General features: G+C 42.2%; 1 protein-coding gene across 1 annotated transcript in view; it reads right to left on the bottom strand.

The window, feature by feature from the left end:
* Positions 1-26,162, bottom strand: part of LOC124608554 (RNA helicase aquarius) — a 339,510-nt gene extending 313,348 nt beyond the window's left edge. Inside the window, exons 1-2 of the mRNA XM_047139996.1 lie at positions 25,989-26,162; positions 25,794-25,894 (exon numbers count right to left, since the gene is read on the bottom strand). Of these exons, the coding sequence (XP_046995952.1) occupies positions 25,794-25,894; positions 25,989-26,069 (182 nt within the window). The 5' untranslated portion in view covers positions 26,070-26,162. The remainder of the gene's footprint in view (positions 1-25,793; positions 25,895-25,988) is intronic.
* Between the last annotated feature and the right edge of the window lie 623 nt (positions 26,163-26,785).

Raw genomic sequence — 26,785 nt, 5'->3', positions numbered from 1 at the left:
AGAGTTCAAATGAAGGTCGGTCATCGTGCCCAAGAACAGATACAAACTCAACACTAGTATGCTTTGATGCTGATGCAATCTTTGCCAGGTCACACGCTATACTGTACCCAGGATCTCTGCCAATACTATTACCTGCCCCATCCCCTACTGTACCCAGGATCTCTGTCAATACTATTACCTGCCCTGCCCCACCCACTATAATCACGGTGTCTCCTTAGTGAAATCTTTGCAAAGTGATCCTAAATCTTCTGTCACCTGCTCCAGTCCAGCACTAGGTTTAACAAAAATTGGTGACCTGGTATTCTGATCCTAGTTCGTCCTGCAAAAGTTGGCCAACACCTCTTCCATGGGAACTACCTAACAACAACACTTTCTTTCTCTTTACTTATTTCCCTACATCCTTACTTTTCAATCTGCTGCTGAAAGTTTGTTGTGCCCTGTCCACATCTGCAACTGCTTGAGGCTCACCAGCTTCTAACTGAAGCAACAGGTCAAATCTATTTTCCACATTCACCACGAAGCTGTCAGACAAAGTTCTAGGCTGCCAACATGCCAAATGCCAGTCAATGACGTGTAAGCACAGTGATCAATAGTGGACTGTTACCAGTCAGTGTTATTTTAAAGGTCTCTAGTATTCATTATTCTAATAATCAGATCTAGAAAGTTTATGCTGTCATCTACTTGGTGCTCAACTGTGAACTTCATATTTTCATGGAAGCTGTTGAACCAGTGGTTAAACACAACAAATGGAGTTCAACAAGTCGGACATAGCTGAGTATTGCCTAGAAAATGGACATAAAACAGGACATGAAAAGACGAGAGGCTTGGCTCCTGCATTAACCTATGGAATTCCGTTATAAAGGAGGTGGCTGATATTATAACAAACAGCAGCAATTTTAACAGAAACAAGGACAATGATGCCACTACTGAGAACAGGATGGTTGGTTGGTTGGTTGGTTGGTTTGGAGATTAAAGCAACTAAACTGCACTGTTATCAGTCCCTTTTTCTTTAGTCACACAGCTCTCACATTAAAACTACATCCCAAAGGATGTCCTATTGCTTGAAATCTGGGGAAGGAACAAAATGGTTTAAACTATGTGTGTGAGCACACTGAAATAGAAAACAAAAGTATCAAGCCAAAATTATAAACAGTAATGAAAAGGAAAAATTGGTAGAAGGTGTTAAAACAATATAGCAGGTAGCTCTGGCCAGCTAACTGCAAGAATACAAAAGGATAAGCCAGCCACTCTGCAACACACTAAAATCCCCAGCTTAAAAACAAAGGCAAGAGAAACACAAATGATGAAAGGTTGAACACCACATCTAACAGACAGCACCAGGGGGAGTGAGGAAGAGTTAAAATGCAGGTAGGATGAGGGCCTGAAAGATGAGGCCAAGCCGTCCACACTTAAATACAATGATAAAAACCCCGTTCACAGATAAAACTTAAAACTATGTTAGCTGTTCAGGCATTGTCACCTAAAAGCAAAGGGAGTGTGACAGAGACATTAAAAGTCCACTGCAGGGCAGCTAAATTTGGAAAGTCTAACAAGATGTGGACCACAGTCAAGTGAGAACCACAGACACACCAGCTTGTAGTCTGAAGGTGCAGAGCGACAAAAAGTTCTGCATAAGGATTGGGAGTGGGCCCCGCAGCCCCACTCGTGTAATGTAACGAGGACGTGGTGTCGTCAAGTGGTGTCATAACCTTCTGTCAAGTCAAAAAAGATGGCAATGACGTGATGATGGCAGGAAAAGGCCATTCGGATGGCAGACTCCACATATACCAAGTTGTCAGTGGTGAAGTGACCTTGGCAAAACCCATCCTGAGACAGAGCCTGAAGGCCCCAAAACTCAACAATATCTAGTGGGGTCTTACCAGATTTCAGCACTGGATCAATGATACTTTCTTGGCACTGCAACGGGAATTCGCCATCACTCCAGATGCGGTCGAAGACGGAAAGGATATGACACTTCTAATCTGCTGACAGATGTTTAATCATTTGGGGACGGATGCGGTCTGGCCGAAGGGTTGTGTCAGGACAGTGTGCAGGAGCACTGAGAGGTTCCCACTCACTTAATGGAGTATTATATGGTTCTGGGTAGCTTGTAGTAAAAGGTAGGTGTTGTCGTTCCATTTGCTGTTTGAGTGTATGGAAGGCGTGGTGGTAATTCTCAGATGCAGAGGTTTGAGCGTAATACTCAGCAAAATGCTCTGCTATTGCGCCTGGGTCAGTACAGATAGCTCCATTCATGGAAATCCCAGGTATACCTGCAGGGGTCTGATATCCATAAAGGGACCTGTCTTAGTCCAAACCTGGGAAGGAGAGATTCCTGCTCCATGTGGAGACATACCGTTCCCAACACTCATTCTTCCATCTTTTGATTAGTTGACAGACCTGGGCCCAGAGTTATTTGAAGGCAATGAGGTGTTCCAGTGATGGGTGCAGCTTATGATGCTGTAGGGACTGCCTACGACCTCTAATGGCCGCAGTGATTTCCGGAGACCATCAAGGCACTGTCTTCCACTGGGTACAATCTGAGGAACAAGTGTTTGCCAATTCAGCTGCAGAAACAATGGTTGTAGTAACATTCTGTATCCCACATCAACGCTGCCATGCAATGGAAATTCAACAATCATAGCAGTGTGAAAGCGTCTGAGTCAGCCTTGATAAGAGCCCATTTGGGCAAATGTCCAGGTGAGGGACATTGGGGGAGGGACAGGAAGAATGGAAAGGGTCAACACCACACAAGTCATCATGAACTCTCCAGTGGATATGTGGTAGAAGGCCACAACTGCAAACTGAAAGATCTGTGGCTGAGTATGTGCTATGTACCACAATGAAATGAGTGGGGACATCTGTATTTAAGAAACAAAGCTTGAGTTGAGTAAGTAGATTCTCAAAATCTTTATCACAGCCAGTAATCGTGGTTCCATCCCACTGAGTTATAGGCACTGATATCACCCAAAAGTAAGAAAGGTGCAGGGAAATGAGAAATTAGTGCAGCCAATAGAGTTTTGTGATACTTCACTATTTGGAGGCATGTAGTCATTGCAAATGGCAATTTGCTGTGTTGTCCTCACCCTGACAGCTTCAGGCTCTAAAGTTGTTTGAAGGGGCACAGCTTCACTATAGACAGAGGTAAGGACATGTGTAAACACTCCACCTGACATCCTGTTACAGTCATTAAGATTTTTGTAATATCCCCAATACCTACAAAGAGTGAGGGTCCACACTGCTTAAGGGCAACATGGACATGGACGTGGACATGTTTGTATGGGCGCACAACAGCAAGGTTTTTAGCGCCTGTGTGAAAACAGATTGAGACGAGTGTCAGGCCCAAATTTCCAGCAATTAAAGCACCGCATTGGGGGTGGGATGTATGGTTTTACATCACATTGGTATACGATCACCTTGACTTTTTCCAGTAATGAATCACCCACAAAGGTCAAGACGAAGGCACTGGTAGTAACCCTATTATTTTTAGGTTCGCTATAGAGCTGCCAGACGAAGTGAATACCCCATCAGTCTAAACTGAAGTGTAGCTCGTCATTGGACTGCAAAAGGATATCTCAATGAAAAAAAAATGCTCTGGACCATGTTTAGGCTTTTATGGGGAGTGACCGAAATGGGAATGTCACCTAGCTTGTCAAAGGCGAACAGTACCTGTGACTGGGCTGGGGATGCTGTCTGACTCAGGACTGGCCCATTTCTTATTTTTGGCAGCACCACCACTTCCCCAAACTTATCCTCCAGCTTTTCAACAGAAAGAGAGGTTTTGTAGCCAGAAAGTACCCACCATCTGTTCTGCTGGAAACTAAGTACTGAGGCGAATATGGTTCTCTTTTGTTCTGTAGCCCTATGTTCCTCCCATGGTGTACCTAGGGAGGGGAACGATTTTGGGTCATACTACTTGGCAATGAAGTCTAGCCTTCCCTTCTTAGGGACTGCTGGGGCCATTCGGCCTCCAGCAAAAGAGGACTTGGTCCCCTTCACTACGAGTCACCTGCTCTGAAGCCACCAATTCCAATCAGGGACTCTCCTCACGGGTGCCACCCAGCCACAGTAAACACCACCTGGTGTGATGGCCATTGCTGGGAATCCTGATGACCCAAGAAGAGGGGCACCTATTTCTTAGCATATGTGGGGAGTTTGCAGCTCAGGCATCAGCAGTGCGATCCCTGTGTTGTCAGGCTGCTACAACCAAGAGGGTACATGATAACCCCTCCATGATAGGCTGGTTACTGTGGTGGATACCAAGTGTGGGTGCAGAAGAGGACAGCAGACAACAAATGTAGAGGATGCACCCAGTAAGGTGTCCTCACACAAATAGCTGGATTACAGGTGGAGTTGCAGAGTCATGACAATAATAGGTCAGGAGGTCAAAGAGCATTATGGATGCACCACATAAGGCATCCTTTCTCAAATGGCCCACACTTCTGAAAAATTTTGAAAATGTGGTGGTCAAATCATAAAAGGGGACCATTAACTTACATGGCCAAAAAGGAGGAGACTATTTTAGGCACCTCTTACAACAGGTAGGAATACCTTGGGTCTATTCTAATCCCCCAACCCGCAGGGTGCATTGAGATGAAAACTCACCTTCACTCTAGATAGTGTTCAAGAGGCGATGTCAAAGAGAATCCACAAACATGTGTTTGAGCATTCGGTTATGGACGCGCTCTGGCACTGGCGCTGTATCAGGGCAATGGGCTAGGATACTGAAGAATTTCCACTTACTGAATAAAGCATTATAGGGCTCCCAGTGGTGTTTAGTGAAGGATAAGTGCATTCACTCCAACCACTGTTTGAGGACACGAAAAGCAAGTTGATAGTTCTCAGGCGCAGAGACTCGAGCATAATGCAGAGCAAAATATTCAGTGACAGTGTCTGGATCAGTGAAGGCAGCGACAGAATCTGGATCAGTGGAGACAGCACTGATCAATGAAATATGAGGTAGTGGTATCTGTAGAGGCATCTTATCTTCACCCAAACCTGGGAAGGAGGGTTATGGGGTGCAATGACTGAAATGTACTATTCCCAGCATTCTTGCTTCTCTTGTTTTATTAGGTGGCGGATCCATGCACACAGTCACTTAAAGGCAATGAGGTGCTCCATCGATGGATGCTGCTTATGGTGTTGGAGAGCCTGCCTGTGATCTGTAATTGCCTCAGAGATTTCTGTGGTCGACCAAGGTACTGTCTTCCGATGGTGGAGATCCTGATGTATAGGGGATCATTAAGTCGGCTACCGACAGAATGGCTGCTGTCGCACTGTGGACAGATGTGTGAATAACTCCATGCCACGGGCAGCTAAGAATGACAATTGAGGTGAAAATATTCCAGTTGGCACTGTTGAGAGCCCATCTAGGCAGGTGCCCAATGCTGAGGGAGAGACAGGGAGACTGGGAAGAGGTCACTACCACATGTCATTTTGGACTCATGGGTGGCCTTGAAAAGAAGGCAGCATGTGCACTGGAAATACTGTAGTCGAGCTCAGTACAAGGGATTGGTAGGATGAATAATATGGATGTTAATGCTCTTGTTGCACTCTATTATTTTTATAAAAAGAAACAGCATAGACATAGGAAGTATTGGGTGCACGCTGCATTACAAGATCAATTTAAATTTATATGAGGCATAGTCCATATCAATTCAGGCTGGCTAGGAAAAAAATCTTACCTTCATAGTCTCCGACGTTATTTCATTTAGCGTATGTTAATATACAGGACTAAGTAAGGAAAACATATTTTTTTGTTTTCTCCAAAAACATTTCTCTTTCAAGTTACAGTCCTCCTAAGATGACACTGTGCATACCATTTTGACGATGTGAATTTCGGAAAAAATTTTAAAATGCTGTATCTTTGGAACAGTTCTAGATATCTTGTTGGTTTTTTTTATTTATTTCATTTTTTTAACCTGAAAGATAATTGCTTTATGATTACAGAGAAATCCTCCATTTGGACTGATCTGTAAAAGTTCTTTTGCTATAGCATTCTGAACTTTTTATTAGAATTTAAGGTGGGTTTTTTTTTTTTTTTTTTTTTTTTTTTTTTTTTTTTTTTTTTTTTTTTTTTTTCAAAAATGCCAATCCATAAAATTTTGATTGTTTTTCTGTTGATTAGTACCATATAGTTCTACATTCCCTGAAAAGGAGAGCTTCCACTTTTAGGTTGCACAGGTTTTATGAACAATTGAAATTTTTGCCATAAGTAAAACCTGTTTTATTACCACATTATCACATAACAGGCTCATAAAAATCAAAACCTAGCCTTATTTAACATGATTTTAGTTTTGAAAGATGAGTAAGAGACTCATTTCTCAAGCATATTAAATGGTTCCTAAATGTATGTGAAAGGTCCGAAGACTTAAAGGTTTCAATTTATACAACTTCTGTGTACTCTGTTTTGTACTGAAATCAGCCAGTCAATGAATTAAAAATTTGTTCCACTGCTTCAGTATCTTCCATTGATATAAAGTGATGCCTTCCTATTGAACCAACAGGAACTGGAGCACTTACAATCTAAAAACACATCAGGAAGTGAGCACTGATGGCATTGTTGCTGTCCTTCAGCTTGAAACCTATATCCAGCCGCTGGTCCATGTGGTAACATGAAGTTCACTACAATTTCGTTTAACTCATAACTTTTGTCTATAATCTCTGCAATTCACCAGTCACAGTCATACGTACATGCTACAAACATCCCCCTTCTCAGGTTGTGAATCTGAATATTATCCTGCTGGTTTTGAGGTGTTGGCCAAACAAACAAAATTTCTTTTTTCTTGCTCTTTAAAGTGCGTGCAAGGAGTTCGCCCATCACTTTGTGTCTTCCGATTTCCTTTCACAGGAGTAGTTTGTTTGGACCATTCTTCTTTTTTCTGTTCATGGAATTCTTCGATTTCCTCTTTGGACAAAAGAATGAGGGCTGTGGATGTGTAAGATTTCACGACTCTCGTAAAATCCTCAGCATTCTGAATCACAGCTGTATTTGCCCTGGAAAGATTATGTTTTGTAGCATGATGCTTCAGGAGGTCTCCTACACCATCACAAGGCCCCTTCCCATGACCAGTAGCACTGTATATCCAGTCAGTTGGCACAAGCAACTTACTCAGTTCAAACAGCTGGTAACAATTTTTAAAATGACTAGGAGCACCATCAGAAATAATGATCTTCTTTGCCCCTGTTTGCAGTTGAAGAATTTTGCGCATTGTTAACAAAGCATGTGCTGAGTCATGTCCTGTGTCATCACTTATAACTGCTACACTTGTGGTCTTGTTTTGAAAATATGTCACTCCTGTAAAAATTGAAACCTGGCAATTACTTCAATGATAGCCTTGTGCTTCTTGTGGGAGAGTTACAGACCAATTCTCAGCAAAATCACAGTGAAGCACTACATATGGTTCTTCAGTCTGTACACACCCTTTCACTTCTGCAATGTGTTGTTGCAATTTCTTCAGATGTTGGTGTGTTACTGCTTTCACTGACCATTTACCAAGTTCGCCAATGAAACTGTCAAAGGCAACACTTTCCTTAATTAGTTTATTTTCCTCCCATGTCGCACATGTAATTTCTGCAGAGTTATCTGCTACGTCTTCCAGGCCAAGTGTTTGTAAAGACAGTCCTCCCTTTCCAGGGCAGTCACCACATTCTTGAAACAAACAAATCTCTTGCTTTATGACACAGACTACTAATGACTTCACACAACCAACCAAGGTGTCATATGTTACATGCTCCAGTAAGTTCTTCAAAGTTACCACACAAAGTTCAAAATTTGTGCAGTACACACATAAACAGGCATCTATAGGTGGGTGTGGAACTACCCACTTAGGATGTAGTGGATAAAATTTTGATCTTCCAATATGTGAAGTTGTACAGTTGCTCTTACAAATTGCAAAAATTTCTTTAATACTGTGAGTCACATATCTCTTCACTTTCACAACTTTTTGAGCTTAAACTGTTACAGTTATAGTGTATTTTTGTTGGCATTCTGGTGAGAACAGTCCCATTTATCTTCCAGATAAAATGACTGCACTATTTGAACTGGCGTTGCTTTTACAGGATGACCATAATACGGATCTGGTCTTCCAAAGACTCCTTTTACAGACCTCACATTTCTTGATTTGTCTACCATATACTTTGATACTGAAGGGATTTGGTTTAAAAAATTTTTCTTTGAAAATAGTTAAAACTTGCACCTTTCCACTGTAGGATGCACAATATTCAACAACTGAATTGATATTTGTGCAAAATTCCTAGTAAGAGGTGCAAGAGTGCTTTGGTTCATTTTCTTCTGAAGATGGAACTTCTACTTTGAAGAGTGTGGTCAGTTTTGCTGTAGTGTATTCATCCATAGCTTTAGTAATTTCTCTATGCTTTCTTGATGCATAGAGCTTATGACTCGACTTCACTGACCACGGTTTCTTAACAGGACTATCACCTACCTCTGTAGTTGACTGATTCAGAGTATTTAATTCTTCCTCTACTGATGCAAAATCTGCATCATCTGCACCATGGGAGGCTTCATCTTGTTCAGATACTATCATTGTTGTTCTTTTGTCAGAACATTTAGAACACAAAAAGTCACCACTTGAAACATCTTCATTTTGAAACAGACTTCAAATCAGAACACTTATTCCCAACCTGAACAAAGTCTGTTTTTTTTGTTTGTCTTATACATCACTCTTTTATGAATATTCAAAAAGTCAGCACACTTCACTCTCCTGTGGCCCCAGTTAGAAGACACAAAACACACTGCATTCCTCTCGAAAATACAGAACTCACTGCATGGTCTCAGATTTCTTAGAAGCCTCTTCAGTAAACAAATTAGCACTGAACAACTGCAATACAAACTCTGCAATGAACAACTGCAATACAAACTCTGCAATGAACAACCACTACAAAGTGTAAGAAATATCTGCAAAAATGCAAGTGAAAAGAAATAACTGCAACAAAGAAACTGATAAGAAATAACTGCAACGAAGACAATAGAAATAAACATTGTAACAAAGAATTTAGTAAGAAACAACTTCAGTAGAGACATACATTACCCTTGAAAGTAAAAAAAAAATGGTTTCTTTAAAACAAAACCTGTCCAACTTAAAAGTGGAAGCTCTCCTTTTCAGGGAATGTAGAACTATATGGTACTAATCAACAGGGAAAATATCAAAATTTTATGGATTGGCAATTTTGAAAAAAAAAAAAAAATCCATATATTATAAAAAAATGTTCAGAATGCTGTAGTAAAAGAACTTTGACAGATAGGTCCATATGGAGGATTTCTTTGTAACCATAAAGCAATTATCTTCAAATAATAAAAAAAAAAAAAAAAAAATCTAAAACTGTTCCAGAGATATAGCATTTTAAAATTTTTCCCGAAATTCGCATTGTCAAAATGGTATGTGCAGTGTCATCTTTGGAGGACTCTATCTCGGGGCAGGAATTAAAAAAAAAAAAACACGTGTTTCTTACTTATTCCTGAATTTTAACATATGCTAAACTCAATAAAATCTGAGACTAAGAAGGTAACCCCCCTGCCTGAAGTGATACAGATTATGCCATGAAAAATTACAAGAGAATGACACAAGTCATGTTAATTTTTTCAGGATGTCAGAAAAAATGTTTGACAAATTATTGTCAATCTCATGAACTCATTTGCAACATGAAGACACCAGCGTGTGAAACTACATTTCTGCTCCAGAAATGCTTGCAGCGACACAGAGGTGAGTAAGCAATAAATTAAAATTTACTTATTAGGAAATATTTATTTTCTGTGCAAAAATGAACACCACAATTTAAAAAGACCTGTTTTCAGACCAAGTTGAAAGTCAGTGAATAAAATTATCTTATTTATATTAAGATGAAATATCGCTGTTAGTTTTTTGCAAAATTCGAAAAGCTCTGAAAATTTAAACAATGTAGAAGGAAGACTTATATACAATTCCAACTATGTATCTCCATCAGGTGCAGCTGAAACTATGGGAACATTTGGCAGGAGTGTACAGTGAATAGTTGTGTTGATTAGGCCGTGATGATTGGCACAATGATGTACTGGCATAAGATTGGTGTTCATGTGATGCAGGCCTTTAAATATGTCTGCTTGTGTCTGTATATGTGTGGATGGATATGTGTGTGTGTGTGTGTGTGTGTGTGTGTGTGTGTGTATACCTGTCCTTTTTTCCCCCTAAGGTAAGTCTTTCCGCTCCCAGGATTGGAATGACTCCTTACCCTCTCCCTTAAAACCCACATCCTTTCATTTTTCCCTCTCCTTCCCTCTTTCCTGACGAAGCAACCGTGGGTTGCGAAAGCTTGAAATTTTGTGTGTGTGTTTGTGTTTTTTTATTGTGCCTATCTACCAGCACTTTCCCGTTTGGTAAGTCATGGAATCTTTGTTTTTAATATATTTTTCCCATGTGGAATGTTTCTTTCTATTTTATTTATATCATTAATTTGAACCCAACAATTACGTTTGTTATTGTCACTGTTGCATTTCGAAATCTTACTTTCTCTACTTTCTCTTTCTGTTTGTACAAGTAGTTTCACTTTGTATTCATCTTCCCTTTTTCCATAATCTACCATACATTTTATCCTGCCTAAATATACTCAATAATACGCAATTTACTTCCAAATCATAACCTAAAAATTTTTAACGCTTTCAACATTACTGCTGCTATAAAATCCACTGTTCCCAGTTTACAAACATTTCTTGTAAACTCATGAATACTAATTCACAGCTTCAGTTCCTTTCACCCATTAAACAACCATTTCAGCTATTTCCAACAACTTTCGTTTTATTTCCATTCCCATTTTTTCGCACATAACCGATCATTTTTTAGCAGTTTCCCACAGGTTTAAACGTTATTATTTCTTCGTCAGACAATTGTTAGCCTCATTTTCATAATCTGCCAGCACATAACCAGTCCTTTGAATACATTTACACGCAGTTTTTTCAAAATTTTCCTGAATTTCCCCACCCTTTAACGTGTTTTGGAGGCAACAGAACTACCTAACCTTTGTACCCATCGTTGTTCACCAACCTAAGTTCAGCACAGGATCAACATAGCTCATATCAAACCAACACTTTTTCGACTTTTTTCACACCTTTCTCTCTCCCTCTATATATATATATATATATATATATATATATATTTTTTTTTTTTTTTTTTTTTTTTTTTTGCACTTTAGCCTCATGTTACCCTTTCCACCTTCTAATACCATGTCAACCTCACACCATCCCTACAATGACCCCATTAAATTTTATTTACATTCCCTCCGCAAACATGCCTTCACCCTAGCCAGATTACACTCCCATAAAGGCCTTTAAATATGTCTGCTTGTGTCTGTATATGTGTGGATGGATATGTGTGTGTGTGTGTGTGTGTGTGTGTGTGTGCGCGTGTGCGAGTGTATACCTGTCCTTTTTTCCTCCTAAGGTAAGTCTTTCCGCTCCCGGGATTGGAATGACTCCTTACCCTCTCCCTTAAAACCCACATCCTTTCATCTTTCCCCTCTCCTTCCCTCTTTCCTGACGAAGCAACCGTGGGTTGCGAATGCTTGAAATTTTGTGTGTGTGTGTTTGTGTTTTAAACATTCCACGTGGGAAAAATAAATCTAAAAACACAGATGATGTGACTTACAGAACGAAAGTGCTGGCAGGTCAATAGACACACAAACAAACACAAACATACACATGAAATTCAAGCTTTCGCAACAAACTGTTGCCTCATCAGGAAAGAGGGAAGGAGAGGGAAAGACGAAAGGATGTGGGTTTTAAGGGAGAGGGTAAGGAGTCATTCCAATCCCGGGAGCGGAAAGACTTACCTTAGGGGGAAAAAAGGACGGGTATACACTCGCGCACACACACACATATCCATCCACACATATACAGACACAAGCAGACATATTTAAAGACAAAGAGTTTGGGCAGAGATGTCAGTCGAGGCAGAAGTGCAGGGGCAAAGATGTTGTTGAATGACAGGCGAGGTATGAGTGGCGGCAACTTGAAATTAGCAGAGATTGAGGCCTGGTGGATAACGGGAAGAGAGGATATATTGAAGAGCAAGTTCCCATCTCCGGAGTTCGGATAGGTTGGTGTTAGTGGGAAGTATCCAGATAACCCGGACGGTGTAACACTGTGCCAAGATGTGCTGGCCGTGCACCAAGGCATGTTTAGCCACAGGGTGATCCTCATTACCAACAAACACTGTCTGCCTATGTCCATTCATGCGAATGGACAGTTTGTTGCTGGTCATTCCCACATAGAATGCGTCACAGTGTAGGCAGGTCAGTTGGTAGATCACGTGGGTGCTTTCACACGTGGCTCTGCCTTTGATCGTGTACACCTTCCGGGTTACAGGACTGGAGTAGGTGGTGGTGGGAGGGTGCATGGGACAGGTTTTACACCGGGGGCGGTTACAAGGGTAGGAGCCAGAGGGTAGGGAAGGTGGTTTGGGGATTTCATAGGGATGAACTAAGAGGTTACGAAGGTTAGGTGGACGGCGGAAAGACACTCTTGGTGGAGTGGGGAGGATTTCATGAAGGATGGATCTCATTTCAGGGCAGGATTTGAGGAAGTCGTATCCCTGCTGGAGACCCACATTCAGAATCTGATCCAGTCCCGGAAAGTATCCTGTCACAAGTGGGGCACTTTTGTGGTTCTTCTGTGGGAGGTTCTGGGTTTGAGAGGATGAGGAAGTGGCTCTGGTTATTTGCTTCTGTACCAGGTCGGGAGGGTAGTTACGGGATGCGAAAGCTGTTGTCAGGTTGTTGGTGTAATGCTTCAGGGATTCCAGACTGGAGCAGATTCGTTTGCCACGAAGACCTAGGCTGTAGGGAAGGGACCGTTTGATGTGGAATGGGTGGCAGCTGTCGTAATGGAGGTACTGTTGCTTGTTGGTGGGTTTGATGTGGACGGACGTGTGAAGCTGGCCATTGGACAGGTGGAGGTCAACATCAAGGAAAGTGGCATGGGATTTGGAGTAGGACCGGGTGAATCTGATGGAACCAAAGGAGTTGAGGTTGGAGAGGAAATTCTGGAGTTCTTCTTCACTGTGAGTCCAGATCATGAAGATGTCATCAATAAATCTGTACCAAACTTTGGGTTGGCAGGCCTGGGTAACCAAGAAGGCTTCCTCTAAGCGACCCATGAATAGGTTGGCGTACGAGGGGGCCATCCTGGTACCCATGGCTGTTCCCTTTAATTGTTGGTATGTCTGGCCTTCAAAAGTGAAGAAGTTGTGGGTCAGGATGAAGCTGGCTAACGTAATGAGGAAAGAGGTTTTAGGTAGGGTGGCAGGTGATCGGCGTGAAAGGAAGTGCTCCATCGCAGCGAGGCCCTGGACGTGCGGGATATTTGTGTATAAGGAAGTGGCATCAATGGTTACAAGGATGGTTTCCGGGGGTAACAGATTGTCTGCTTGTGTCTGTATGTGTGGATGGATATGTGCGTGTGTGCGAGTGTATACCTGTCCTTTTTTCCCCCAAAGGTAAGTCTTTCCGCTCCCGGGATTGGAATGACTCCCTACCCTCTCCCTTAAAACCCACTTCCTTTCGTCTTCCCCTCTCCTTCCCTCTTTCCTGATGAGGCAACAGTGTGTTGCGAAAGCTTGAATTTTGTGTGTATGTTTGTGTGTCTATCGACCTGCCAGCGCTTTCGTTCGGTAAGTTACCTCATCTTTGTTTTTTTTTTATATATATATATATATATATATATATATATATATATATTATTTTTTTTTTTTTTTTTCCGGAGGAACTTGACTGGATCAATACACTGTGTCAGTTTGAAATTACTGCAAATTTTCCGAACTACATAGTGGCCATTGATGGTAAATACATGATGTTTATAAAATCAGAAGAAAGTTGTTGTAACTTTTCTGTCAATTACAAAACTTACTATCCAGTCCTCCTGATGGCAATAGTGGATGCAAATCGTAATTTTATTCTTTGTGGCTTCTGGTGCTTATGGAAAGACTGTGACTCAAGTACATAAGAAACTTCAGATCTGATGATGGCACCTCTAGTGTGTTGAAACCGGCCATCTAGTAAACAGTATTTAAATGATCTTGGCTTTAGAGTTATTTATACAACAGAGTGATCGCCCCGTAACACACAATGTGTTCACTGCAAAATATATAAGAACTGTCTTTATGGAAAATGTTGCAGAAGAACACACTAAATGTACCTCCAACCACGCCACTCTAGAATATTCCGGGGGAATTACCTTCTGTATTCACAGGAGCTGAAGCATTTGCATTGCACTCTCGTAAGATATGCTACTGGCCATTAAAATTGCTACACCAAGAAGAAATGCAGATGATAAACGGGTATTCATTGGACAAATATATTATACTAGATCTGACATGTGATTACATTTTCACGCAATTTGAGTGCATAGATCCTGAGAAATCAGTACACAGAACAACCACCTCTGGTCGTAATAACAGCCTTGATACACCTGGGCATTGAGTCAAACAGAGCTTGGGTGGTGTGTACAGGTACAGCTGCCCATGAAGCTTCAAGACAATACCACAGTTCATCAAGAGTAGTGACTGGAGAAATTGTGACGAGCCAGTTGCTTGGCCACCACTGACCAGACGTTTTCAATTGGTGAGAGATCTGGAGAATGAGCTGGCCAGGGCAGCAGTCGAACATTTTCTGTATCCAGAAATACCCGTACAGGACCTGCAACATGCGGTCGTGCATTATCCTGCTGAAATGCAGGTTTTCGTAGGGATCAATTGAAGGGTAGAGGCACTGGTCGTAACACACCTGAAATGTAACATCCACTGTTCAAAGTGCCGTCAATGCAAACAAGAGATGACCGAGACGTGTAACCAATGGCACCCAATACCATCACGCCGGGTGATACGCCGGTATGCCGATGACAAATACACTTTCCCAATGTGCGTTCACCACGATGTCTCAAACTTGGATGCGACCATCATGATGCTGTAAACAGAACCTGGATTCATCTGAAAAAATGACGTTTTGCCATTCGTGCAACCAGGTTCGTCACTGAGTACACCATCGGAGGCGCTCCTGTCTGTGATGCAGCATCAAGGGTAACCGCAGCCATGGTCTCCAAGTTGATAGTCCAAGCTGCTGCAAACGTTGTCAAACTGTTTGTGCAGATGGTTGTTGTCTTGCAAACGTCCCCATCTGTTGACTCAGGGATCGAGACGTGGCTGCACGATCCGTTACAGCCATGCGAATAAGATGCCTGTCATCTCGACTGCTAGTGATACGAGGCTGTTGGGATCCAGCACGGCATTCCGTATTATCCTCCTGAACCCACTGATTCCATATTCTGCTAACAGTCATTGGATCTCAACCAACGCGATCAGCAATGTTGCGATATGATAAACCGCAATCACGATAGGCTACAATCCGACCTTTATCAAAGTCGGAAATGTGATGGTATGCATTTCTCCTCCTTACACGAGGCATCACAACAACGTTTCACCAGGCAACACCGGTCAACTGCTGTTTGTGTATGAGAAACCGGTTGGAAACTTTCATCATGTCAGAACGTTGTAGGTGCTGCCACCGGCGCCAACCTTGTGTGAATGTTCTGAAAAGCTAATCATTTGCATATTACAGCATCTTCTTCCTGTCGGTTAAATTTCGCATCTGTAGCACGTCATCTTCATGTTGTAGCAATTTTAATGGCCAGTAGTGTACAACGTATCACTAAAAACGCGGCCCGGTGTACAGCAAAAATTCTTGTCATGGACAAGACCCCTTAAGGGCGCTGAAGTCACCTAATATTAGAGAACGGGGACGGGGATGGGGGTGGGGGTTGGGCATGTGAAAGGGGGGGGGGGGGGGGGGCGGAGCTGACAAACCATGCAGACAACACATGTTCTGAGACACTCCACCATTGGGAGGGAGATAAACATTACAGAAGATAAAAATCTTGAGATGCCTTCACCTGAACAGCCACAGCCTCCAAAATTATATCAAGAGGCACATACAGAGTCCAGAACATATGTGCAAACTTCACCCAACACCCTATCATAGTCAGGGCCACTCTTAAAATATCTCTGGAAACCACAAAGGAAAGGGGTCTGTGTTGCCACCAAACCAAGTTTGCTTTAGGGCATTGCAGAAAGCAAGAGAGGAGCTTAAGAGGTGTTGTACCTTAGTCAGATGATGGAAAAATCTGCTAAATTGCACTGGAGAATCATGACGGTGGTATTTCATCAGGCCGTGAAGGGACCAAGGAGACAGGTTATGCCTAGGGTCAACTGGTGCCATCTGTTGAGGGACACGCACATGTTCTGAGACACACTGTGTGGTGCAATCTGGAGCCTCAGGGGCCACCATGATCTCCGCCTCGGCCACAGAAGTGGAGCATTTGGGATCTGGTGGCATGGCGGCCAATGGAATCTCCTTTGTCTTGCGAGACTTCTTTTTATATTTCTTCTTCTTCGGGGGTTTACATAGCTGGGAGGGCTTCTCTGAATTAATTTCTGAGGCTGAGGAAAATTGGAAAGCCCTATGACCAGTAACTTGTGGCTCATTCAGACACTGGCTGATATTGGTGTACAGACCAGCAGAAAGCAACGAGGGGAGTGTCCTGAGAGACCTCTTACTGGTTTGGGAAGCCAGAGGAGGGTGATGCATCCTCGGCTGAGGGATGTGGATTGACATCCCCTGTTGGTGGAGAGCCACTGCTCCCAAAATGGGTGTGGAGAAAGCAGCAAGAGTAGAGCCCCCAACTGTCAGGGGGGCAGGCATGCACTGTCAAGCAGTCCTTGAGGACCCGCTGTAGGAAGCATTATGGGCAATGTACCATCCTCGGAGAGGGCAACATTGTCGTAGCTGTAGCAAAAGTCATTTTCATGTGTGCAGGATGTAGACATTCATACTTTCTCTTGGCCTCTTGGTATGTTAGTCTGTCCAGAATCTTAAAATCCTGTATGAAGACGGTGCAGTCTGATCAGCAGGGTGAATGGTGCTTGACTGTTGACGCGGATAGGGGAGGGCACAAGGAACATCTGCATACAATAGTCATTATCAATTCCTACAGACTGGGCTGGTGTTGCAACACGAAGGCATGTGCCCGACTTTTGTGCATTTGAAGCACTGCACTGGGAGGGAACATATGGTTTCACATCATATCAGTATACACAACCTTGACCTTCTCAAGCAACGAATTGCCCTCAAAGGCCAAGATGAATGCCCTAGTAGCAATCCTATTGTCCTTTGCCCTCCTACATACATGATGGTCACAGTGTACACCCAATCGCTCCAAGCTGTGCGTAGCTTATCACACTGCAAGAGGAGGTCACTAAGGAAAGTGATGCCCTGAACCATGTTTAGACTATTATGAGGACTGATAGTCACAGGAATGCCACCCAGCTTGTCACAAGTGAGCAACACATGTGCCTGGACAGGAGATGCTGTTTTAATCAATACTGGCCCACTCTGCATTTTGAAGATGGCTGCAAGTTCCCCAAACTTGTCATCTATATTCTCTACAAAGAATAAAGGCTTTGCGGCCAAAAAAGAATCCCCATCTGACATTGTACAAACCAGGTCTGGGGGGAGTATTCTCTGCTTGCCACTTAGTCATAAGTGTCTCCCACGGCAGAGCCAAGGAAGGAAACATTTTGGGGTCATATCTCTCCGTGTTGAACAAGTTCTTTCCTCCAGAAGAGACTGCTGGGGCCCTATGATTACCAGTGGAAGAAAGCTTCATCCATTTCACATGCAAATCATTCACCATGGTGCCACCCATTCAAAATGGTGGCTCTCCTCATGGACACCATCCAGCCTCAGCAACGGCTACCCTGAGAGTAATCCGTTGCTCGGAGTTCCTGTGTCACAGTCATGATGGTCACATACTCCTTGGCATACATGGGGAGTTTCCAGCTCGGGCACTAACAGTGCAGTCCCTACTTGATCAGGGGGCAACCACCATGCAGGTACTTGATGACTCCCCCCCCCCCCCCCCCAAGCATACTACCTAACAGGAAAGGAAGGGAGCTAATGTGGAAAAGCACAAAGGTGTAACAACATGAAATTGGGCAATCTTTCCCGTACAATCTGCACTTCTGAAAAATTTGGTAAAGTGATCACAGGTGAATCCCAACAATGAGAACCACACATTTATTAATGAAACAGTATAGAGAGCACAAGAAATGAAATGAAAAACTAGGATCCTAATCATGTACCAGGTCCAATTTGATGGAAAATCAGAGGGGGAATGGGATAGTGAAAGTACAGGCTTGCAGCACAGGAAAGAAAGTGTTGCAAATGCTGGGGCCCCATGGTAGCAAAGCACGTACTCGCAACAGAGCTGCGAGGCTCCTGGTGGCATTTCTTAGGAACCAACTCAATGGGATGTTTCAAAAACAGTGAATCATCGGAAACATTCTCAAATAGGTACAGCAAAATAAATGTGCAAACTTATGAACTCATGTAGAACGAGATGGCCGGCAAAATTATCCTCCAAGAGGAAGATCATGGAGGGCCAGGATTTTTTTTTTTTTTTTTTTTTTTTTTTTTGGGGGGGGGGGGGGGTTCCAACTGATATGTTGAGCAGTGTGCAGATGGTAAACACAAAGGATTTTCCTGCTGCTATTAAGGTTGCTGTGCAGCTAGAGGTAGGTATAGCAACACGAGTGCAGGATAAGTGAAGCACTTTTTCCTCAGCAGTAAAATGATACAGCTGTGGATTTGTAGGCCATACTCTGAAGCAATGCCGCCAACGAAAGTGTTATCAGTTTGGACTGGTATGACACTATGCATGGGATTGTAGGAACAGAAAACAGGTTCACAGAGTGTCATTACACACTAATGGGAATCCACAACTACCAGAAGACATTCACAGTGAAAATCAGCACTACAAAACTATATGTACAGGCGGAGTGTTACTTAGTTGGCATGGTAATTGGTATGGAACATTAGTTTTTGGTGGACCAGGGGCTCATGTGTCAGTAGCAAGTCTAGAACTCTTGGGTAAGAAGTGATGGCATTCCTCCCGTTACGAATTACTGGGATTAGGAACAATGAAGTGGCATCACTGGGGTCAACATTGTCTAATTTTTGTATTAAAGCAAGGAATTTTTGAAAGCACACGAAATTGTTGCTGTATGTAAGTGAGGGACACTGCACAATCCTTTGGTTGGATTTCTTGAATAAGCATCACACAAAAGTTGTTGATCCATGGCAGCACACAGCTGAACTGAGTGGAACACTGTTTCGACTGGGACAGACCACTGAAAATGATATGCTGTCTCAAGGTTCTCCAAGCAAGAAGGTGGAACCAATCAAAATGTGTACACAATTGTTAAGGCTTATTTCGCATGACAAAGTGCCAAAAAAGCACATGAAAACTACTCTGGGTGAAAGTAGATACCGACTTACTGAGTGACATCTTGTGTGTTACAGAGCCATCAGAACATTATTTTATGTGTATGAATGTGGCACACATGCACGATGTGCATGGGAAATACATGCTTCCAGTTAGTGTGGGTAGTTTCAGTGCCAATGAAGTAGTTTTGTCGTATGGGTTAACAATAGCCAATATGGGAGTCCAGGATGGGTCCAACTCAGACGGGTCTAGTTTTGACCTTCGCCAAGAACTGTTATGGATACATATTCCATACCAAATGTCACAGAAACACTGGACAACCTGGGTCAATGCAAGTATTTTCAACAATGGATCTGGAACATGGTTACCAACAGTTGGAAGTATTAGCAGAGGACCAGCCAAATACTGTGTTTACCATTCCATCAGGGCATTATCAGTATCAGCAGATGCCTCATAGACTTAAGAATGCATCAATCACATTTCAGTAATTATTCGAAGAAGTGTTGAGGGATTAAATACCATGTCACTTTATAGTCTATTTGGACAATGTTTTTGTTTTCTATAGGAATTGAAAGAAGCGCACACAGTGTGCTGGAAGAAGTGTTTCAGAGAATGCGTTCATTGTGCTTAACACTGAATACTGAAAAGTGTTACCTTGAATTGGGAGAAGTTAGCTATCTACACCATGTAAATAGGCACGAAGGCATAAAGACTGACCCAAGATTAGTATGTGCAGTCCATAATTTCTCATCACCACAAACTCCAAACACTGCAGTCATTTTCAGGGTTGTATAATTACAGCATTATAGAAAATTTGTCAATGATGGCATTGCTAACCCACTGGCACATTTGTTGAAGACGGTTGTGATATTTCAGTGGACAGGTGACAGTCAGTCCGCATTCAAAGGATTAAAAAAGGCATGAACAACTAGCCTGATGTTAGCATTTACAAATAGCGAAAGAGAGTTTACCCAGTCCTGTGATTCAAGCAACCATGCAGTGGAATGCATTCTGAATGAGGAAGTATACTGCAATGAGCACCGGGTTGCACATGCATCAAGGGTGTTAAATAAGCCAAAACACAATTACTAAATAACAGGGATGATGATGTTCAGCTTAACCTACAGTCGCATGTACTTTCGCTGTTACCTGAATGGCAATAAATTCTAAGTCGTAATGGACGGCATTAAAATGGCCATTAATACTGAAAGATCCTTCAAACAGACTGGCTCAACTGACATTAAAATGAATCAATTGAGGTAGTGCACAAATCTAGCAGGAAGCATGACAATGTAGATGGTCTGAGCAGGAAAACTGGGGTCATAAAAGTGCTTGGCCAAAGTCTATCAGGGCAGTATACAGTAGACAGATGCCATCACCTGAAACTTCCTGGCTGATCAACAACTGTGTGCTTAACTGAGATTCAAGCTTGGGACCTTTGCCTTTCATAACAAGTGCACTACCACTGTGCTAACCAAGCACAACTCACGACTCGTCCTCACAGCTTTACTTCCGCCAGTACCTCATCTTCTATCTTCCAAACTTCACAGTAGAAAGGATATTGCAGAGATATTGCTTAGCCACAGCCTGGGGGATGTTTCCAAAATGGCAGTTATACTTTTCAGTTGAGTGTGTGCTGATACAAAACTTGATGGCGGACTATAACTGTGTACTGGACTGACACTCGAACTCAGGACCGTTGCCTTTTGTTGGTGAGTGAGCCAGACCATGTCTCTGCAATATTCTTTCTTCTGGGAGTACTAGTCTTGCAAGTTTCACAGGAGAGCATCTGGGAAGCTTGGAAGGTCCGAAGAAATTTCTAATGTGTTATTAGGGGTCATCCAAAGTCATAGAGATGACATCACCTGAGACAGAAGATAGAGGGCAAGATGTATGTGAGACGCCACATGCATTCAGGTCATGTCAGTGAGTGCTGAGTTCCACAAGGTACATGGAGCAGCTTTGGAGTATAAAACATGTTATGGCTATGCCACTGTCTTTGTCTAATGGAGTTACTGTAATTTGTTAGTCTAGGTAATTTATTTTGCATTAGTTCCTGTGAAATCTTGCAATAGGACTGCTAGACAGTGTAGTGTATAAGTCGAATAGGGGCATGCCATGGTGAAAGGGTGCATTGTGTAATGATGAACTATGTACAGGCATCTTTTAGGAAGAGACATGGAGAGTGAAATGGGTTCCTTTTCCACATGTGGTGGTATCACTGGAAACGACATAACCTTTGCACGGGCTGGAAAAACCATTACACTTGGTGCCGACTCAGAACCCAATGTACTTAAACAACACTCTAAAACCACTTTCCCCATTATTCACTGGATGAACTGCTAGCTGTGCAGAAAGATCATATTGCTGCCGAGTAAACATTCCAACACATGTGGCAGCACCATGATGAGCAGTGCCCATGTGTGTTCCAGTTTCTGTACTGTTGTGGTTCTGACGCTGCCTTTCTACTTCAAGTGGAAAATTGCTGAAGCTATCAAGCTTCCAGTGCACCAATTAGCAATGGACTGGACCAACCATGAAAAGGACTGGACTAACCTTTAAAAATAACATCTAGATAAAGAAAGAGCCAATGAATGATGTGGTTCATGCTAACAATTAGAGTAAGAGGAAAACTTTGTATTTTTAAGTGAACTTATGAAATACACGTTACAATGTTTGTTGTTCAGAAATGTAAACAAATCATAATCCTTTGGGTGAACATCCATTATGAAAGAGCATTTATTCAGGAAGTTGACTACACAGAAGCAGCTAGCCTGCACTTAATGAATTATGAAACTTGGCAATATTATGGCTCTGGCTAGGCTCCTGTAGGAGCTGACTTATCAAGAAAATCATAACAAATGAACTCATCACTACCTAATGGTGACACCTCTTCTCTACAACCCATTGTCCCTTCTGAGGGTGGGAGTGCTGCTGTTGGAGAAGAACTGGCCAGCCGGCTCTCTCACACATACCCCCCGCCCCCCCCCCCCCCCCCAAAAAAAAAAAAAAAATAAAATAAAATAAAAGAACTATTGTAATCAGAAACGTTTCACTAATGGTCCGCCACGTGACTCCCCTCACCATTGCCTCCACAACCCACATCCAGGCAAGGGAGCCTGACCTACGAACGACTGATTCCTCTGCCATTGTCAGGTTCAGATCTTAGCCCCAACAATAGTTTCCCCTCATAATGAAAGGCATCTGTCAAACTACCTATGACATTATCATCAATTTTTTTCCACCACAGCTATGATGATGAACTAACTAAACAAATAGGGTGGAAACTGCAAAAAGTTTGTGTGTCCTTATTGATGAGAATTTAAACTGGAAAAAAAATTTAGAACTTTTACAAAACTTAGTTTAGTCACAGACAATGGAAAATCAGGATGGAATGAAAAAAATATTATGGAAAGGATAGTTGCTAGTCGTCATAAGAGAGATGCTGAGCTGCAGATAGGTACAACAACAAGGCTGTCAGAATGTGAGCTTTCAGCACACGCATATGAACATATGACCACAGTCTCTGGCTTCAGTAGCCACACACATATATTTAAAATATATAAAAACATAGTAGGTGAATATGGATTGGGGGGGGGGGGGGGGGAGAAATGAAATAGGAAGCTGCCTGGTAGAATTTTGCACAAAGTATAACTTAATCATAGCTAACACTTGGTTCAAGAATCATGAAAGAAGGTTGTATACATGGAAGAAGCCTGGAGATACTGACAGGTTTCAGATAGATTATATAATGGTAAGACAGAGATTCAGGAACCAGATTTTAAATTGTAAGACATTTCCAGGGGCAGATGTGGACCCTCACCACAATCTATTGGTTATGAACTGTAGATTAAAAACTTAAGAAACTGCAAAAAGGTGGGAATTTGAGGAAATGGGAACTGGATAAACTGAAAGAACCAGAGTTTGTAGAGAGTTTGAGAGAGAGAGCACTTGGGAACGATTGACAAGAATGGGGGATAAGAAATACAGTAGAAGAAGAACGGGTAGCTTTGAGAGGCGAAATAGTGAAGGTAGCAAAGGATCAAGTAGGTAAAAAGACGAGGGCTAATAGAAATCCTTGGGTAACAGAAGAGATACTGAATTTAATTGATGAAAGGAGAAAATATAAAAATACAGTAAATGAAGCAGGCAAAAAGGAATACAAACGTCTCAAAAATGAGTTTGACAGGAAGTGCAAACGGCTAAGCAGGGATGGCTCGAGGACAAATGTAAGGATTAGAGGCACATATCACTAGGGGTAAGATAGACACTGCCTACAGAAAAATTAAAGAGACCTTTGGAGAAAAGAGAACCACTTGCATGAATATCAAGACCTCAGATGGAAACCCAGTTCTAAGCAAAGAAGGGAAAACAGAAGGGTGGAAGGAGTATATAGACAGTCTAAAAAAGGGCGATGTTCTTGAAGACAATATTACAGAACAGAAATGGAAGAGAATGTAGATGAAGATGAAATAGGAGATATGATACTGCGTGAAGAGTTTGAGAGAGCACTGAAGGACCTAAGTCGAAACGAGTCCCCGGGAGTAGACAACATTCCATTAGAACTACTGACAGCCTTGGCAGAGCCTGGCCTAACAAAACCCTACCATCTGGTGAGCAATATGTATGAGACAGGCGAAATACCCTCAGACTTCAACAAGAATATAATAATTACAACCCCAAAGAAAGCAAGTGTTGACAGATGTGAAAATTATCAAACTATCAGTTTAATAAGCCACTGCTGCAAAATACTAACACGTATTCTTTACAGACGAATGGAAAAACTGGTAGAAGCCGACCTCGGGGAAGATCAGTTTGGATTCCATAGAAATGTTGGAACACATGAGGCAATACTGACCCCACAACTTATCTTAGAAGAAACATTAAGGAAAGGCAAACCTACACTTCTAGCATTTGTAGACTTAGAGAAAGGTTTTGACAATGTTGACAGGAATATTCTCTTTCAAATTCTGAAGGTGGCAGGAGTGAAATACAGAGAGAAAAAGGCTATTTACAATTTGTACAGAAACCAGATGGCAGTTATAAGAGTCAAGGGGCATGAAAGGGAAGCAGGGGGTGGGAAGGGAGTGAGACAGGGTTGTAGGCTCTCCCCGATGTTACTCAATTTGTATATTGAGCAAGCAGTAAAGGTAACAAACGAAAAGTTCGGAGTAGGAGTTAAAATCCATGGAGAAGAAACAAAAAACTTTGAGGTTCACCGATGACATTGTAATTCTGTTGGAGACAGCAGAGGACCTGGAAGAGCTGCTGAACTGAATGGACAGGGTCTTGAAAGGAGGATATAAGATGAACTTCAACAAAAGCAAAACAAGAATAACGGAATGTAGTCGAACAAAATCGGGTGATGCTGCAGGAATTAGATTAGGAAAAGAAACACTTGAAGTAGTAAATGACTTTTGCTACTTGGGGAGCAAAATAACTGATGATGGTCGAAGTAGAGAGGATATAAAATGTAGACTGGCAATGGCAAGGAATGCATTTCTGAAGATGAGAAGTCTGTTAACATCGAGTATAGATTTAAGTGTCAGGAAGTCGTTTCTGAAAGTATTTGTATGGAGTGTAGCTACATATGGAAGTGAAACATGGACGATAAATAGTTTAGACAAGAAGAGAATACAAGCTTTCGAAATGTGGTGCTACAGAAGAATGCTGAAGATTATATGGGTAGACCACATAACTAATGAAGAGGTACTGAACAGAATTGGGGAGAAGAGGAATTTGTGGCACAACTTGACTAAAAGAAGGGATCGGTTGGTAGGGCATTTCCTGAGGCATCAAGTGATCACCAATTTAGTATTGGAAGGTAGCGTGGAGGGTAAAAAACGCAGAGGGAGACCAAGAGATGAATACACTAAACAGATTCAGAAGGATGTAGGTTGCAGTAGGTACTGGGAGATGAAGAACCTTTCACAGGATAGAGCAGCATGGAGAGCGGCATCAAACCAGTCTCAGGACTGAAGACCACAATAACAACAACATACACATATGGACAGTGAGATGATTAAATCACAAAGAAATTATCAGTGAAGCTCACAACTATGAAACTAAGGATAGGAATGATTTTCATGTGAATTACATGGCAAAACCCTATGCTATGAAAATGATCTTTACTGCAATGCCTGCAGAACCATAAAAATAAAAATATTAGGTATGTGCAATGAGGTATAGCTTTTATGTGCGGGCGCCAAAGTGTCAGCACATTGAAACATTACTAAAGAAAGAGTTGAAAAAGGCGTTGATAAGTAAAAGTTTCTACTGGACTAAAGCACACATAGATAATTAACGCTAACACAGGTCTGCCACTATGTTCAAGTATAAGTGTAATGCGTTTCATTACGTCTTTCATATGACTAACGTTTCAGCTGCTACTTCTCTCTGTTTCAGGCAGTCGGGTACCAACAAAGCTGATGAAAAGAGTGCAGAGCATTCGTTTGAATGTAATATCACTTACTTCGAGCCATAAATTTCCGTAACATATAAGTCTTCCACAATTCCTGAGTCATAGGGATGATGGTTATCAATGGTATACGGCGCCCAGTATTTATTAGCCAGCTGTAAACAGTAAATATTTATGTTGAACATTTAACAGTGTTAGACGGACATGTAACCGTAACATAAGAAGTACGAATATAATAATAATACAAACTTGTGTTATTCTGTCAGCATTTATCTGTTCAACTGTTGGCGCTGGGCCTGTAGATTTTGTTGTTGCAATGCCACTTGCCATGTCGTTTGAACGTCCCTTAAGCACTGTTTACATCACAACAAACAAAACACCGCCATTACCCATCCGTCAGCCACAGATCTTCACGTGCTAGATCCGCATGCTTCATAGATTACAATCACACAACATACTTATTATTATCCTTGCCACTCCGGAGATGAGATTCATACATGGATATCTGTGATCTTCCGGTTAAGATTTTGGTTCGCTGCCAGGCCACTTGGAGCGCTGCAAGTATCAAAATTCGGTGAAGTGACAAGCTTCTTGTACAAGCCTGATGCTTGCGGTAATTTACCCTACACAGTACACACGGTCAAGCAAGCTTGCGCAAGCATGATTGTCATGCATGCAATAGCATGTGTGGGGGCCTTAGATACGAGATGTTCTGCCCACCACTATTCTGGGCCTTGAGCTTGTAGCGACGCTCCCGCGCGCTAATTCAAGCTCGCCGGCGTGTGTGTGTGTGTGTGTGTGTTTGCTGTACGCGTGTGTCAGTGCAGTGCTGTGCGGTTGTAATTACTTTACACGACGTCAGTGTAGTTCCGCGCTCAGCCTCTAGAGGCGCTGTGTTTTCTAGCTTTTATATACGTTCTCTTTATTGTTATTATTCCTTGTTTTTTGAGTTAGTGAGTAGTTCCGTGCCTCCTGACTTGTGTGGACGAGTACTGTTTTCTCTCCTAACTACGGAAGTTTCCGAGGATTAAGGATCCTCTGTATAG

Source organism: Schistocerca americana, chromosome 1 (genome assembly GCF_021461395.2).
Source record: "Schistocerca americana isolate TAMUIC-IGC-003095 chromosome 1, iqSchAmer2.1, whole genome shotgun sequence".
Taxonomy (NCBI): Eukaryota; Metazoa; Arthropoda; class Insecta; order Orthoptera; family Acrididae; genus Schistocerca; species Schistocerca americana.
The sequence above is the reverse complement of the archived record's forward strand: the minus strand, read 5'-3'. Positions and strand labels throughout refer to the sequence as shown.